The sequence below is a fragment of the Triturus cristatus genome, chromosome 4_2, assembly GCF_964204655.1.
Source record: "Triturus cristatus chromosome 4_2, aTriCri1.1, whole genome shotgun sequence".
In the NCBI taxonomy this organism is placed as follows: domain Eukaryota; kingdom Metazoa; phylum Chordata; class Amphibia; order Caudata; family Salamandridae; genus Triturus; species Triturus cristatus.
Window position 1 is genome coordinate 63,190,047 of NC_140586.1, and position 14,017 is coordinate 63,204,063.

Below are 14,017 nucleotides of genomic sequence, written 5' to 3' on the forward strand. Positions count from 1 at the left end.
AAGCACTACCATTAGTAGCTTTATAGCAACTACATTTACTAGTGCACACTTCCAAAGACGCCATGTCCTCAATATTGCAAGCAGATTGGTTTATCCCAAATGCAGTTGAAATGATAGCTTTATATATCCATGATTGTGCCATTTGCCAACAGTACCTTACACTTAAGGTCATAACATCCACCATTCGAAAACCACAGGGCCCATTTAAAGAACTCCACATCGATTTTGTTGATATGATTGACAGATGTGCCAATTACAGATGCCTCATTGTCGTGGTATGCCCTTTCTCATGTTGGATAGCGGCAGGTCCCTGTGTCTACTGTGATGCTTAATAAGCAGTTTACTTCATAGCATGCAAAATAATACCAAGATGGGTAGTACGAGAAGCGATTAGGTTAGACAAGAGAAGCCACTTTGTCAATAACATCTTCACACATCTCTGTACCATGCTAGGCATTAAACATAAGTTGTCCTCAAGATATCACCCACAAAGCAATGGTGTCATTGAGCATCTCAACGGTCTACTAAAGAACAAAATAAGTAAGATATGTGCCAAGTTGGGCAAGAAATCGCTATACTGTCTGCCAACAGCGTTATATGCTCTTCGCAACACTGCCACTGGGGATCAAAATGTTACACCCCTTCAAATAGTTGCAGGAGGACCAATGTCCACTACCACACTACGTACCAGACAGGCTTTGAGCACTGCGAGCACCACAAAAATGCTTAATAGTGAAATGCATGTCTTTCTCTCTGAACTAACAAAGGCCGCACAGTCCTTTCCCAAACAGGCAGCCAAATGCAAGGAGAATCGCACCAATGCTGAGGTCGACCTACCAGTAGTGCAAGGTGTACATCAAGAACTTTGTCAAGAAATGGAGGGATCCCAAGTTCGAAGGTCCTTTCTCAGTGACAATGAGCACCCCTACAGCCATAGAAATCAATAGCAGGAAGCCATGGATCTACCTAACAGATGTTTGACTGGATCCTGCCTTGCATCAGAACACCTCCACAGAGAGAAAAGGAAAAAAATGGGGAGAAGAGAAGATCAACTTAAAAACCCCTCCCTCCAATGTGCAAGTGGGACAATTTCTTGACTCTGTAAATGGACAGTCATGTATTGATGTTTTACTTTTCCTTTCATATCTTTATGTTGCTCTTTACCTTGATTTTTTACAATGACTATTGTCTTAGCTCATGTCATAATGTCACATGCTTGTGGAGAGCAATAGCTACACATAGCAATGTATCTCATAGTATTTATGCGAGCTTGCTAGACAATACGTGGTATCAACAAATGTCAGAAGTAGGAAAAGAAGCACCAATGATTCATGCTTTATTTGCACATTGATACTGTTATATTCCATATAGGTACCCTGATATAGGCCCAGGTAACTTCATAACCCTTTACCTATATTCTTCCCTACATTACACTTATAATGGTTTACAGGGACTGACCTTTTACCTAGATAAGACACTGCATTCAGAACGCAGGTTTTTCCCTAGTTCGAAAATCTCACACATTATGCATGAGGATTCTTGGAAGCACAGCAGGACTACCATCTCCTTTATAATGTCTATGCATAAAGTTCATGCCCAACGTCATCCTTAGGCCGACACAGTTATACAGCGAGGTGGGACCCCTGGGAAGACCTATGGGTATATATACATCCCATCTTGCTGAAATAGACAGAGGAGCTCAGGACTTCTCAGCCAACACACTGATGCGAGACGCTGAAGTTCCTGCATGCATATACTCCAGCTCGCAGTGGTCTAACATCCCTCGCGGGGTGTCCAACTCGAGATCAAGACGGGGTCCCACAGTCTCTGAATTCAGGTAATGAGGTTGACTCTATCCTAGAGGAATTCTTGGCTTAACACCTACACACATGCTAGGTACACTTAGGTACATCTAGTTAGGAAGACATTGTAGGAGTACGCATCTTTTTATTATCATGTATTTTATGTACTTGTATGTATTCATGTTTACTGCAAGATGGTAGAGCTTTACCATCCGTTCACTTTCATAATACTTCTAATCCTGTATATCTGATACTGTCTAACGGTTGTTTCAGCTCATCTATTTTACACCAGAAGTACAACTGTTCAATAAATACTTATTGAAAACGCCCAGCCTGTTTATTCTGTGTATCTCTCTAAGACAGACTAAGTAAGCACGAGTGACTGGGTGAAAAGTAGTATATTGTTTCGACGGTCCTGAGGGATCAGGGTTGTCATGTTTGATGGTTGCCAAGAACTATTCTCTCCTTGGTAAGAGGAGATTCTAGTGGCGTTGTGAGCTAGCTGGTACAAAAGGCCAATATACCTGGTGGGGGTGTCTGGTGGGGGTGTTCAGAATCAGTCTGACACCAGTCCTACAGTGTATGCTGTCTGAACGTGCAGATCCTGTATAGGTTTTATAGGAACTAGACGACAATACCCAAAGCCACAGGGTCAGATAGATTACAATCATCTAAAGAAGTACGCTGGGGAACAGTCTTATGCCTCTTACACTTCTATCTCTGCAGGATGAAGACCCGAATGCAGCTGACACATGTCAGGGTTTCACATTTTAGGGTTAATGCCACAAAGTATGGCTCACTGGTAGAAACATTACATATCCTCACAGATAAGCAGAGCAATGAGGGTGAAATAGGGCAAAGGAAAATAAATAGGTCATCACATGGCCGAAGATTGAATAACAGCAGTTCTAAAATCAGTATTTTTAGGGTTGGCATGCCCCTCACTGGTTGCAGCAATTACTCAAGAAAACCCTTGCATCCAGAATGTGCATGTAGGCCAGGACTCAAAATAATTAAAATAGTTTATACCCATGATCAACGGCTTTCCGATATTCGGTTTACCTCTAAGGCCATATCCCTATGGAATGGCACTGATATTAGTCAGAACACAACAAGAAAGTGTGAGCATACATGGGAAAACAATATTGTGCAATGTCCTTGGGTAGATGGTAGCTGGTCAGTCATGAGATTACCATCTGCTTCTTTATGTTTCAGAGAGTGGCACCATCAATTTAGGGAAAAACATCAACTGCAATACAACAATAGATAATGTTGACATGCAGGGTGGCACCTCCAGCCTCATGGAGTATTACTGGCTGTATAGAGAGTCAGTCTATGCCTGCCTGCGACCTGATTGGAAAGGACTCTGTTCTCTGGTAACTATGCACATCTCCTCCCCAGTAATACCAAAAGTGGACATTTCAGAATTGCATGACCAACCCATAAGCCGTACAACAACCTTGCTACCAACATCACTGGAGTAGGAGAGCAGCACAGTACTTTGGTTCTGACACATATGATGAAATACCACAGGAGCATCGCCTATGCAGTGAAGCACAAGTATTCTGTGGAAGCTGGTTCCCAGCCTTCCAGAACAAAGCTAATGCCTGATGGTTTCAAATGACTAGGTGGGAACTAAAGAAAGTGATCAATGCCACCGAGGAGGGTTTCAATGCATCAAAGAGGAATTGTGAGTCATGGGAGGGATTCTAATGCAGCACAGGTATGTGCTGGACGTAATGGTGGCAATGGAGGAGGGTGTGCGCCATTGGGACTGTTTGCTGTAGGCACCTCCCTGTGAATGATGCAGACAATGGGACATTAACAGAGTTCATACAGTGTTTGCAAAAGACAATGGTGAGCAACGAAGGTGCCCCAGACAAATGGCTTAAGGGTTGGTTCAATTGACTACCATCCTGGATGTCAGGACTGTTTAAGGCCTTGTTGCCTACTACTGTGTTTTTGCTTTCGATGTGTTGTGCCTTTCACTTAGCTATAGGTTGCTGCAAGAGGATGACTACAAAGGTGGGAGGGATGTTCACAGTTAAGACACTTACATAAGTAGTGGGTGTACAAGGCAATATATAGCAGCTGCTACCCAGCGCAGATCTAGGGTCACAGGAAGCAGTTAAAATATCAACTAGAGGTGGAAATGTCAAGGAAAATATAAAATGTGAGGAAATCTAAGACAGGCAAGAAGGATCACTACCACAAACATCAGCAGAGAGTGTTGAAGAACCGTAAGTAATTAAAGGGCACTACAAGCCTAAGCTTTACAAGGACACAAAGTAGTGGAAGTTCAGAGGAGTTCAGAACACTAGATCAGCAAGTTCAGTTAGGCAGAAAATGCAATTAGCAATTAGGTAGTCTGAAAGAATTCAAGGCCACAGCATGGAACATGCATCCCCACCCCCACCCTTGGCAGAGACATTGTTTCAGAAAATATGTGATCAAAAGGCAGTTTGAGTCAGCAGTGCAGGGAGTTAGACAAGAAACCCTGAGACCAGCACAATGGAATGCACACATATTATTGGAAGGACAGTCAGGTTTCAAAGTTCTATTATTCTCACGAGATAAGGGGAACCAAGTAGGAAAGGACACAAGTTCAAGGATGCAGGTGGTGCGTTGTTTTTGTGGAATTATATGAGCAACTTGCCATACTCTGGGACTTGTTTATTGCATTACTTAGGTAGTGTGCATGAAGCTATCATATTTGTTTAGCACAAAAGGGGCTGCCTGCGTGCAGCATTTTGAGACAGTTTTGAGAAGGAATATATTGATTACACTTATATTGCATTTCTAACCAGATCTTGTCTTTTTTTAAGTTCCAGTCAACAGATTCCAGTATACCCTTAAAATGGCATAAAGGGAATAGACCAATACCCTCCTCTGCTAACCAGTCCTGTGATTTTTGAGTAAGGTGACGTGCCAGGGTTGAATACTTGTAGTTTATAACAACACAATCCCATCTAAAAGACTTCGCTGAGGGGCCTAGCCATTCCACCCTTCTCAGAAACAAAATATTCTCATTATCAGCAATATTGGAATCAGTGTATTTTGAGAGCCAATGTCATACCGTGTTTTTCAACTGAATTGTTGATTCCTCAGTGGGCATTGTTAAGGTTGGGAGTTGGGCATGACACCTACATATGGGCATACTTAGGAGAGGAGGAAAATTACAAAAGCTAGGGGCTTGATAATTGTGGCTACCATAATGGACAGATTGTTGGGGCGGCATTGTCGATTAATATCAAGGCCATCTAATTTGTGTGTACCATTTCCTCCCTCCTTTGCAGGCTCAAGAGGGGCAGGGTTCAGAGCATGAATATTGTTGCTGAGGTCCAGGAGCCCATGTGTCGGTGGAGTTATTATTGTTTGTAGAGCAACTATTATCCAGCACATAAGCAGCAGTAAGTTTAAAAATTTATTTTTCCAACATATATATTGGATATACCAGAGGATTGACACAGGACTCTATCACAAACCTGAGTTTATCAAAAAAGACGTCCCAAATTGAGTCATCTCGGCTCCCCTTCGTGACACTTATGGAGCCTCATGAACGGTGAAGCCCCTTTTACTCAGGTCATTGAGCCTTTCTTTTCCTTTCTACAGACAGACCAGTGTCAATCGAAGGAGGACAATCTAAATGTGCCGGTTCACTCTGGAGTTGAAGGCTACCACCTGAATCAGTCCTCAGAGGCTGGTTACTTCCCCCCTTTTTCTGTTGATATTATTAGGTGCTCATTAAAGCCCATTGAAAGACATCACTCAGCCAGATCAATACCTTTTGTGATCACTCCTACTGCCGGTTCTGTGAAAGAATTGCGATTCTCCTAATAACATGACAAGAGAATCTGGATTTCATTAAAGACACTGAGGCTAACATTATGCATATTTCTTTTAATGCTAACTCCAAGCAGCCACTTAGAAGCAAGGATTAAGAGGCATAAGTCTATTAAGAAAGGTGTCATTGCCCATTCATACATGAAAGTGAAGTTGAGAAAACATACATATACATGTGGTTGTTCATTCTAAAAGATACAGGTCGTACATAAAAGTGAAGCAAAAATGTACTTATCCGCCTGGAGCCGCATTTAAAAGAGGCAGACTATCCTATGTGCAAGGCTATTGTACATCTGGAAGATTCTATTCTAGATCTGTTTCACTTTATGGTGTATTGCTTCTAAGTGGCTGCTTGGAGTTAGCATTAAAAGAAATATGCATAGTGGTAGCCTCCGGTCTTGTAATGAAATCCAGGGTACTACTTTTGGGTCCCTCATTTGAGATTATACTGTCTATTTTCCTTTTACCTATAACATGTTAGTGTGAGTTATTCAATTAAATTCGAATCAATTCGATCTTATTGTTATAAGTTAATAAAAAACCATCACAATATTATCAGATAATGCAATATAATAAAACTATTTTGAATAAAACTTCATAGTTACTTTTCTGGTTTGTCAATTTCTTAAAAGTTCACTTTGTTATTTCGAAAATATGAAATGTACTAACAACCATTTTGCAACTCAGGTGTTGTTGTTTCATTTTTCTTCAAATAAAATAGTCATTGTCTTTCAGCTAAGTTATTATAAATTGCCATTGTGTGTGAAAGGGACAAGTTGGATTTTGTGTATACCAGAGTCCCAGATTTTTAGAAGAATCCTATAGTTGTCTTTTCTCAGTCATCTGGTTGTTTGATCGTTATGCTAACCCGCTTTCTCATGCTGGCACAGTGCCCTTGGTGCCCTGTTTAAGTAATTTGTCATGTGATTGCAAACATTTAAAAAGTGTACAATTTAGCTGAGGGTCCATAGGGTCAAGGCTCCTCATTATTGCCATTCGGCAGGAAGAAACCCCTCTTGTTGAGGATGCATTTTAACAGTGAGAGGCGTGCTTTCTTTAATGCTGGACATATGCAGACCAAATGCCAAAACTCCTCCTTGAAGGGGCCACATAGCCTGCACGTTTTAGGTCCTTTGTATCTTCAAGATGGTTTGTCCGCTAAGGACGGCAGTACTCCTAGGCGAATAGCCAGTAACTTTTTCTTTAGATACACAGGATAAGTTAAAATGACGCATGCTGCTGGTTGCAAGGTGACGTAGCTTGGGTTAGTAATTTGGACTGTGCGGAATTGAAATTACTCCAGAGTAATTTCCATTATTGGGTGTTACTCTTTGATACAAAATTACTGATAATAACATGATTACACCTGGTTGTTTAATTAAGAGTGATTTGGGCGGGAACCCTACCACAAGAGCACATTTATTGAGCATGAGTGGCTAGTCGTGCTGTTGTTTATGTTCTTCTGTATTTAGCTCTATTTTATTAGCGAAAAAAAAAATGTATCCTCACATCCATTTTGGACGCAAGGTTGCATTTTGTGCTATGAATCTAGCAATAAGTGCTGGGAGACAGTTTGGGGAAAATTATACTCCAATTGCACATTTAGCGAGTGTTAGCGGCTGCTTGGATAGCCAATCTGGTCCTCCTGCACTTAGCCAAATGCATCCTCTCTTCCATTTTGGATGCGAGGGGGCAGTTTAGCTTTAAGAAAATAGAGCTAAATGCAAAATTACTCTTTTTGTGTAATTTCGCATAATCTTGCAGAATGTTTTGAGGTACTTTTATGTGATTATGCTACATGGAATTACGCAAGTTACACCCACCCCTAATTATAATTCTAAATTATCTGCTCTTTTATCCAAAGCCAGGGGTTCAGTTTTGAAAAGAATAGACACTCACAAAGGCCTGTGCTAGCCCCCCTGTTCCCTTCCTTAAGGCGCCACAAACAGATTTCCTGTTGCCAGTCTATAAAGTGACATGGTGAATGTATGCTCCTTACTTTAAGAAAGTTACCACAATAACTTAAGTTCTTGTTAATGATCCAAGAGGGGTGACACAGCCCAGCCACTTCCGGGCTATGGAGGGAGTGGATGGGCCCGCCCGCCCTTGTCCGGGCTTTGCCCAGGTGCAGCCTGCTCATTTCCTGTGCAGCAGGTGACGGGTTTCACACTTTGTAGCACTCAGCCAGGGGAGGGGCACACCTCTTGTGTCCCCTCCTTCCTCACAGGGATGCACTTTGGGTCTTAGAGTCCCCAAACAGAGCTCCCCAGTGTCCACAAAGTGGGTGATGGGTCTCGTTCTTATTAGCATTCAGCCAGGAGAGGGGCCTGCCTTATTAGCCCTCTCCTTCCTCACAGTGATGCACTCTGGGACTTAGAGTCCCCAAACAGAGCTTCTCAGCGTTCCGCTAGTAACATATTTTTCTTCAATGCTAGTTGGCAAATGCAGTCCTTCCTAAATTCCCTGACAGGTTTATAACAACTGTTGTACGCTCTACCTGCTGTTCAGTCCTACTCCGATATGGCAGTGGGGACTTCTGTGAAAACATTTCCAAAAGTTCAAATGCCTGGTGGGGTCCTGGAGGAATAGTTCTTCATATTTTCATTTTGCAAGAGTTGGTGACTGCTGTGTACGTAGTGGAAATATGATTGTGAAGAATGAAATTGACTGCTAAGCAACACTTTTAGAATTTGTAAGTCATGCCAAATGGCTACAAATTGTGTGCACCTACCACAACTTTTAGCTTCTTCTTCACTCCGTCACCAATGGAGTTTGAGAATAAAGCCTTCACTTCAATATCAATCAGACCAGCCTCCAGGGGCACGATGATGAAGGACACAGCGCGGGAAGACTTGCCTCTAATAATCACTTCCTGGCGGAAATTCTTTTTTGAAGAGGAAGCGCTGCATAATTTTGCATTGTACAAGAGATCCACGCGAACCTGAAACAGAGGCGTAGAAAAGGAATTTGTGAAAAATGGAACAGGCTATGCACCTACGCAACCACACCAATTCCTTCCGGGAAGCCAGCACATGCCACCAATTCCCTTAATGCAACAACTCATTCGGAAACACACAAAAATGTCTGAGAGTGTGCTATACGTTGCAATGGTAATACGTGGCAATTTGTCCAAATGATGCAGCTTGTGGGTCAGAAAATCATCATTCTTATCCTGGTGATGGTCCGTTTTCATTATTAAATACTGTGCATAAACATTTACATTAATCTACACCACATGAAGCTATGTAGTCAGTGATAGTCATGTTTGGGTTGGCCATGGGTAATGGAGGCCTCAATTTAAAAAACAAAATCATGTTAGTTGCAATGCTGTTCTGTCTTCTGTGTATTTTTCCTCTTTCTTCTTTGGAGCCAAGCTGAAATATCCAACTTTAATTAAAATGCATTCTCTTGTTTAGTTTATGTGTGAATTTTTATCTGTGAATGCTGAATATAGAGCCTCGCTCCTGCTGCAGAGAGCATCCTGACTGAACTGTATCATCCTGATGCAGATATCGGGCTGAGGGTCATGTAGCAGAGACTCCATTGTGGGGTAGCTGGGAAGAAGGTCAAAACCCTTCGTGTCACCATAGTTTGATTCTGATTGGGTCCCTTCATGGGAATCAAAGGGAGTAACAACCTTTGTAGACAACTTGATTCAAGTTATGCATTGTAAGATAAGATGCCTTTTCCACTCTCCTCAGTAAAGACGACAGGGAACCTACCCTGTGAACGTGTCAACAGTTCGCCCTGGATGGCCACAACTGATACGATCCACAGCCCGAGCATCATTAACTAATCATTAATATACCTCCTATACTCGGCCCCTCTGCGATCAAACCTGGCCCTGTCCGGGACTACGCATGGCTGACGCCTCCCTGCCAATGTGCACCTTCAACTTGAAAATAAAGTCACAGAAGGAACGTCCCTGCAGCAACACCCACTAAGGATGCACAGACCAGTCGATAACGGACTTGGATCCCTGACCCCAAAATAGTGGCTCCGTCAAAGCAATACCCCCGATCAGCATTTTCATTTTCAGGTAGCTAAGGGGACGTACAGCTGTTAAACCCTACCTCCCTGACCCAGCCCAAAGAGACAATTTTAACTCCCCTCTAGCTGAATCGTCCATACACACCAATCGTCCAAGACACCCTCTCAGATTCATGCCCCCCCTCTTAGAAATCCTGCAATGTCACCGGGCACGCCAATTCCCTCCATCCACCTCACATCGAGCTTCCTGAAACCCCATGGTGCGAACTCCTTCGCGATTAGCTTCCCCCAACCTCTCTCTTAAAGCGAGAAGAAACTTCAAACATAGACTGATTAGACAACACCCAGAAACACTATTCGCTGACACATACCACTGCTCCTCCAAAAGGCAGATCAAGATGAATTTCATCTTCCACACTGAAAGACCCGACAACTGGAACACCACTTTCAGAACGCAACTTTACATCTCTAAAACCACGACTGCTCCACATAGTTGCAAACTAACGATCTCTCTCCCTAACTGCTCTGCAAGGGGTGGGAAAACGTATGTGACCATCTACACTAACGGCACAGTCCTGATACAGGCAAACAATGAGAACCTAGAGGCCTTCGACTCCCTCTTACCCACACTCCGATCCGCTCTCCCGCACTCGCTTCGTCCTTCCCCGACCCATTTCTCACCCCCAGACAACATGCCCAAGGGTAAGCAATCTAACACCATCTCGCCCAACGCCACCACCTTCCACTGCTTCGCCCCATGAATCGTGATCTCCAACTCCCAGAGGAACGCCAAACTCAACTTCCCCCTATGATCCACCCTCATCAACAGCATGATCCTGCCCTGCGGACACTGACCACTAACCACACTAGCACTCCTGCAGACGTCAGATGGACAAAACCATGACATGACCCAATACACCCACTACCCAGGGTCCCAAACAGAAGCAACATGGGTTACACAAGCAGCAATAGACAACATTACTTAGTCACTACCTCCACCTCACAGGGCGACCCTACCCAAGATTCTCTCACCCCCGACCATGATAACATGGCGCGGCGTCTCGCTTCACTAGAAAGCCAGTTAGAAATGATATTCCGGGGCCTGAATGAAATCCTCATCAACCTCGACAAGACCCAAAAGCCCCAGCAACCCCCTCCCAGTGCACCCACTCCATCCAGCTCCAACCACCCTAAGCACCCTTCGGGACCTGTAGTGACCCCCGCGACACGAAGTCAGAGACCCTCCAGATTGGTCGCTGAGATCCCGTCACAGAAATCCGTAGGAACCAAAGCCCCCTTGCCCACGCTACAGAGACTCACAAAAACTGACACTGTAATACTGACATCAAGACCCACAAGAACCAATGCTGCAATGTCCTTCGAAGAAGCAGCCGATCTAGCCTCATCATATGACTCCCCTCCCACCGCATTGTTCTGCGAAGAAGAGGCAGATCTAGCCTCATCATTCGACTCCCCTACTACTGACTCCCTTAAATCCAAGATCCAAGTGATCACCGGTTTCAGAAGAGACCGTCCCCTCACGAAACCCCCTAGACCCCCGCCCCTCCTCACGACCTTACCTAGGGCCCCTCCCTGGAAAGGATCAAAGTAAAAAAGAGCTTTCCACCAACTGCATGCTTATTAACTGCAGATCCACCTCTATGCATGCAACTGAACTAGCAGAAGCCATCCTCTCGCAGGACATAGACATTGTGTTCATCACGGAGACTTGACTCAATGATCTCTCCTCACCTAGCTTAGATATGCTTTTGCCCCCGGGTTTTACCATTAATAACAAAGACAGAAAAGATCAACGAGGAGGAGGTGTAGTTATCATTCATAAGGACAAAATCGCCATCATGGAAATGGATTCTTAAAGGTACAGCACCTTTGAATGTCTTACCGCCAATATCAAGACGAAAAATAATGGCTCATTACTCTGCCACCTTCTCTATCACCCACCAGGCAACATCCCCGCATTCGGGGAACATTTGGACGACCTGATTGCTCACTGCACACTCGGGGACGCTAACAATCTAATTCTTGGCGACCTCAACCTCCGTTGGAATGAAACAAACAACCCGTTAATTCAAACGCTAGCCAATCTTCTCTGTGACAACAACTTATCCCAACACTGCTCAGAGGAAACTCACAATAAAGGAGCAACCATGGATGCCATTATTGCTCAACAAGACACAATTACGATTGACCACATACTCCCCGTGGACTGGTCGGACCATCACATGATCTCATTCCACATTAACCAAAAAATGCTTTCCCAGCCACCCACGCAAGACCCCCTCAAATGGTCTAGAAACCTCAGCAAGATTCCCATGGCCGCCCTAGAAGAAAGGATAACCTCACTCCTTCCCAGCGCCAATGATCACCTCAAACACAACCAAACTCACCTCACTCTATAACTCAAATTTGGTCGCCATGCTTGACCAACTAGCCCCCCTGAAGCTAAAAAAAAAGCCACGGCATTCTGTCCAGATCATGGTTCAACACTGACATCAACTCCGAAAGGAGAGAACTAAGAGCCACTGAAAGATGCTGGAGGAATAATCCTACTACTACCCTCCGCAAACAACTCAAAACAGTTTGCAGGAAGTATAACAGCCACATCAAGAACAAAAAATCCTCGTTCTTCCGCTCCGCGCTGGACTGCGCAAAAAACAGAACCAAAGAGCTCTACAACATCATCAGGCAACAAACCTCCAAGCCCACTACTTCCTCAATACAGGCGTCCAAAGAACTTTGCAACAACTTTGCCCACTTCTTTAATGACAAAATCACTAAGATCGAACTTTCACTAGACACCAACAACACCCCCCTCACAAAGAACAGCACCTCTGTGGCGGATGACATCGCCCCCTTTCCCTCCACCACACCCTGGCTAATCTTCCGCCCCATTCAGGAAACTGAGATAATCAATCTCATCTCCACCGCCAAACACTCATCTCATGTCCTAGACCCCATTCCCCCCCAATTGACCAAAAAGCTGAAGCGTTCCCTTGCACCGCTCTGGTGCACGATCATAAACAGCTCCATGAAAAATGGAGTTGTTCCAGATTGTCTTAAAGTGGGACAAGTCATGCCTTTGTTGAAAAAACCCGGCCTTGACATAGAGAATTTAAATAACTTTAGACCTGTCCCTAACCTTCCTCTTCTGTCCAAAACCCTAGAAAGATCCATACTTCAACAACTGACCCAACACTTGGACAACATCAACCTCCTCAACTTCCATCAGTCTGGCTTCAGAAAAGGCTGCAGCACGGAAACCGCGATCCTCAACATCATTGACGACATCCACAAATCACACGACTCAGACCAATGCTGCCTCCTCATTCTCCTTGACCTATCGGCAGCATTCGACACGATAGACCACAAACTTCTCATTAGGGCTCTCCAAGAAAGAGCAGGACTTGGTGAGGTGGTCCTCCAATGGTTCTCTTCTTTCCTACACAACCGCACCCAAAAAATCAAAATCAAAAACTTTACGTCCGACCTTCATCCAGTCAACAAGGGAGTCCCTCAAGGTTCAGTGCTCTCTCCGCAATTTTTCAACATTTACATGGAACCTCTCACCAAACTACTCAAAAAAGCCAACATCCGCTTCCATCTTTATGCAGACGATACTCAGATCTACTTGGAAACCGCCTCCATTAGGGACTTTCAACGACTCAATGACCTACTGAGAGATGTTCAACAGTGGCTGTCAAGTAACCACCTTAAACTAAATCCCGACAAAACCGAAATACTCCTCATCTCGAACAAAGAGGAGAACCCCCAAATTGCTGAATGGCTAAAAGCTATTGATGAGCTCAACGGCAACCTCACCCTGACAGACTCTGTCAAATCACTAGGCATCACGCTAGACCCGAAACTAGACATGACCATACACATCAAGAACTCAGCTAAGAGCGCCTTCCTTAACCTAAAGCTACTGAACAAAATAAAAGCTTTCATCCCCCCAATGACCTCAAACAGGCCACCCAAGCATTGGTGCTGTCAAGACTGGACTGCGGGAATGCAGTCCTCTCAGGAATAGCATCACATCTTGCTCCCCTCAAAACAACACTCAACGCGGCAGCCAGAATGGTCACCGGAATCAAGAAATTCGACCACATTTCTCCTGGACTCAGAGAACTTAAGTGGCTCCCAGTTGAAATGAGGGCTAGTTTCAGAACAGCCTGTCTCACTCACAAAGCCTTGCACACAGGCAAACACGAATGTTTGGCGGCTAAACTAAAAAAAATCCAACACCTTCTACCCCCTACAGCAAATCATTGTAATGATCGCGTTGTAATGGCATGCGTTGTTTCTTATGCGGGATACGTGATGTTTCCCACTTCAAACTGTGGGGACAGAGCCATCTTCAG

The 14,017-nt window shown here is 44.2% G+C and overlaps 1 protein-coding gene across 1 annotated transcript in view; it reads right to left on the reverse strand.

The window, feature by feature from the left end:
* The window catches only part of LOC146832981 (complement C3-like), a 1,056,379-nt gene that overhangs the window by 526,754 nt on the left and 515,608 nt on the right, over positions 1-14,017 (reverse strand). The window contains exon 21 of the mRNA XM_085600524.1: positions 8,377-8,586. Coding sequence (XP_085456650.1) covers positions 8,377-8,586 — 210 coding nt within the window. The remainder of the gene's footprint in view (positions 1-8,376; positions 8,587-14,017) is intronic.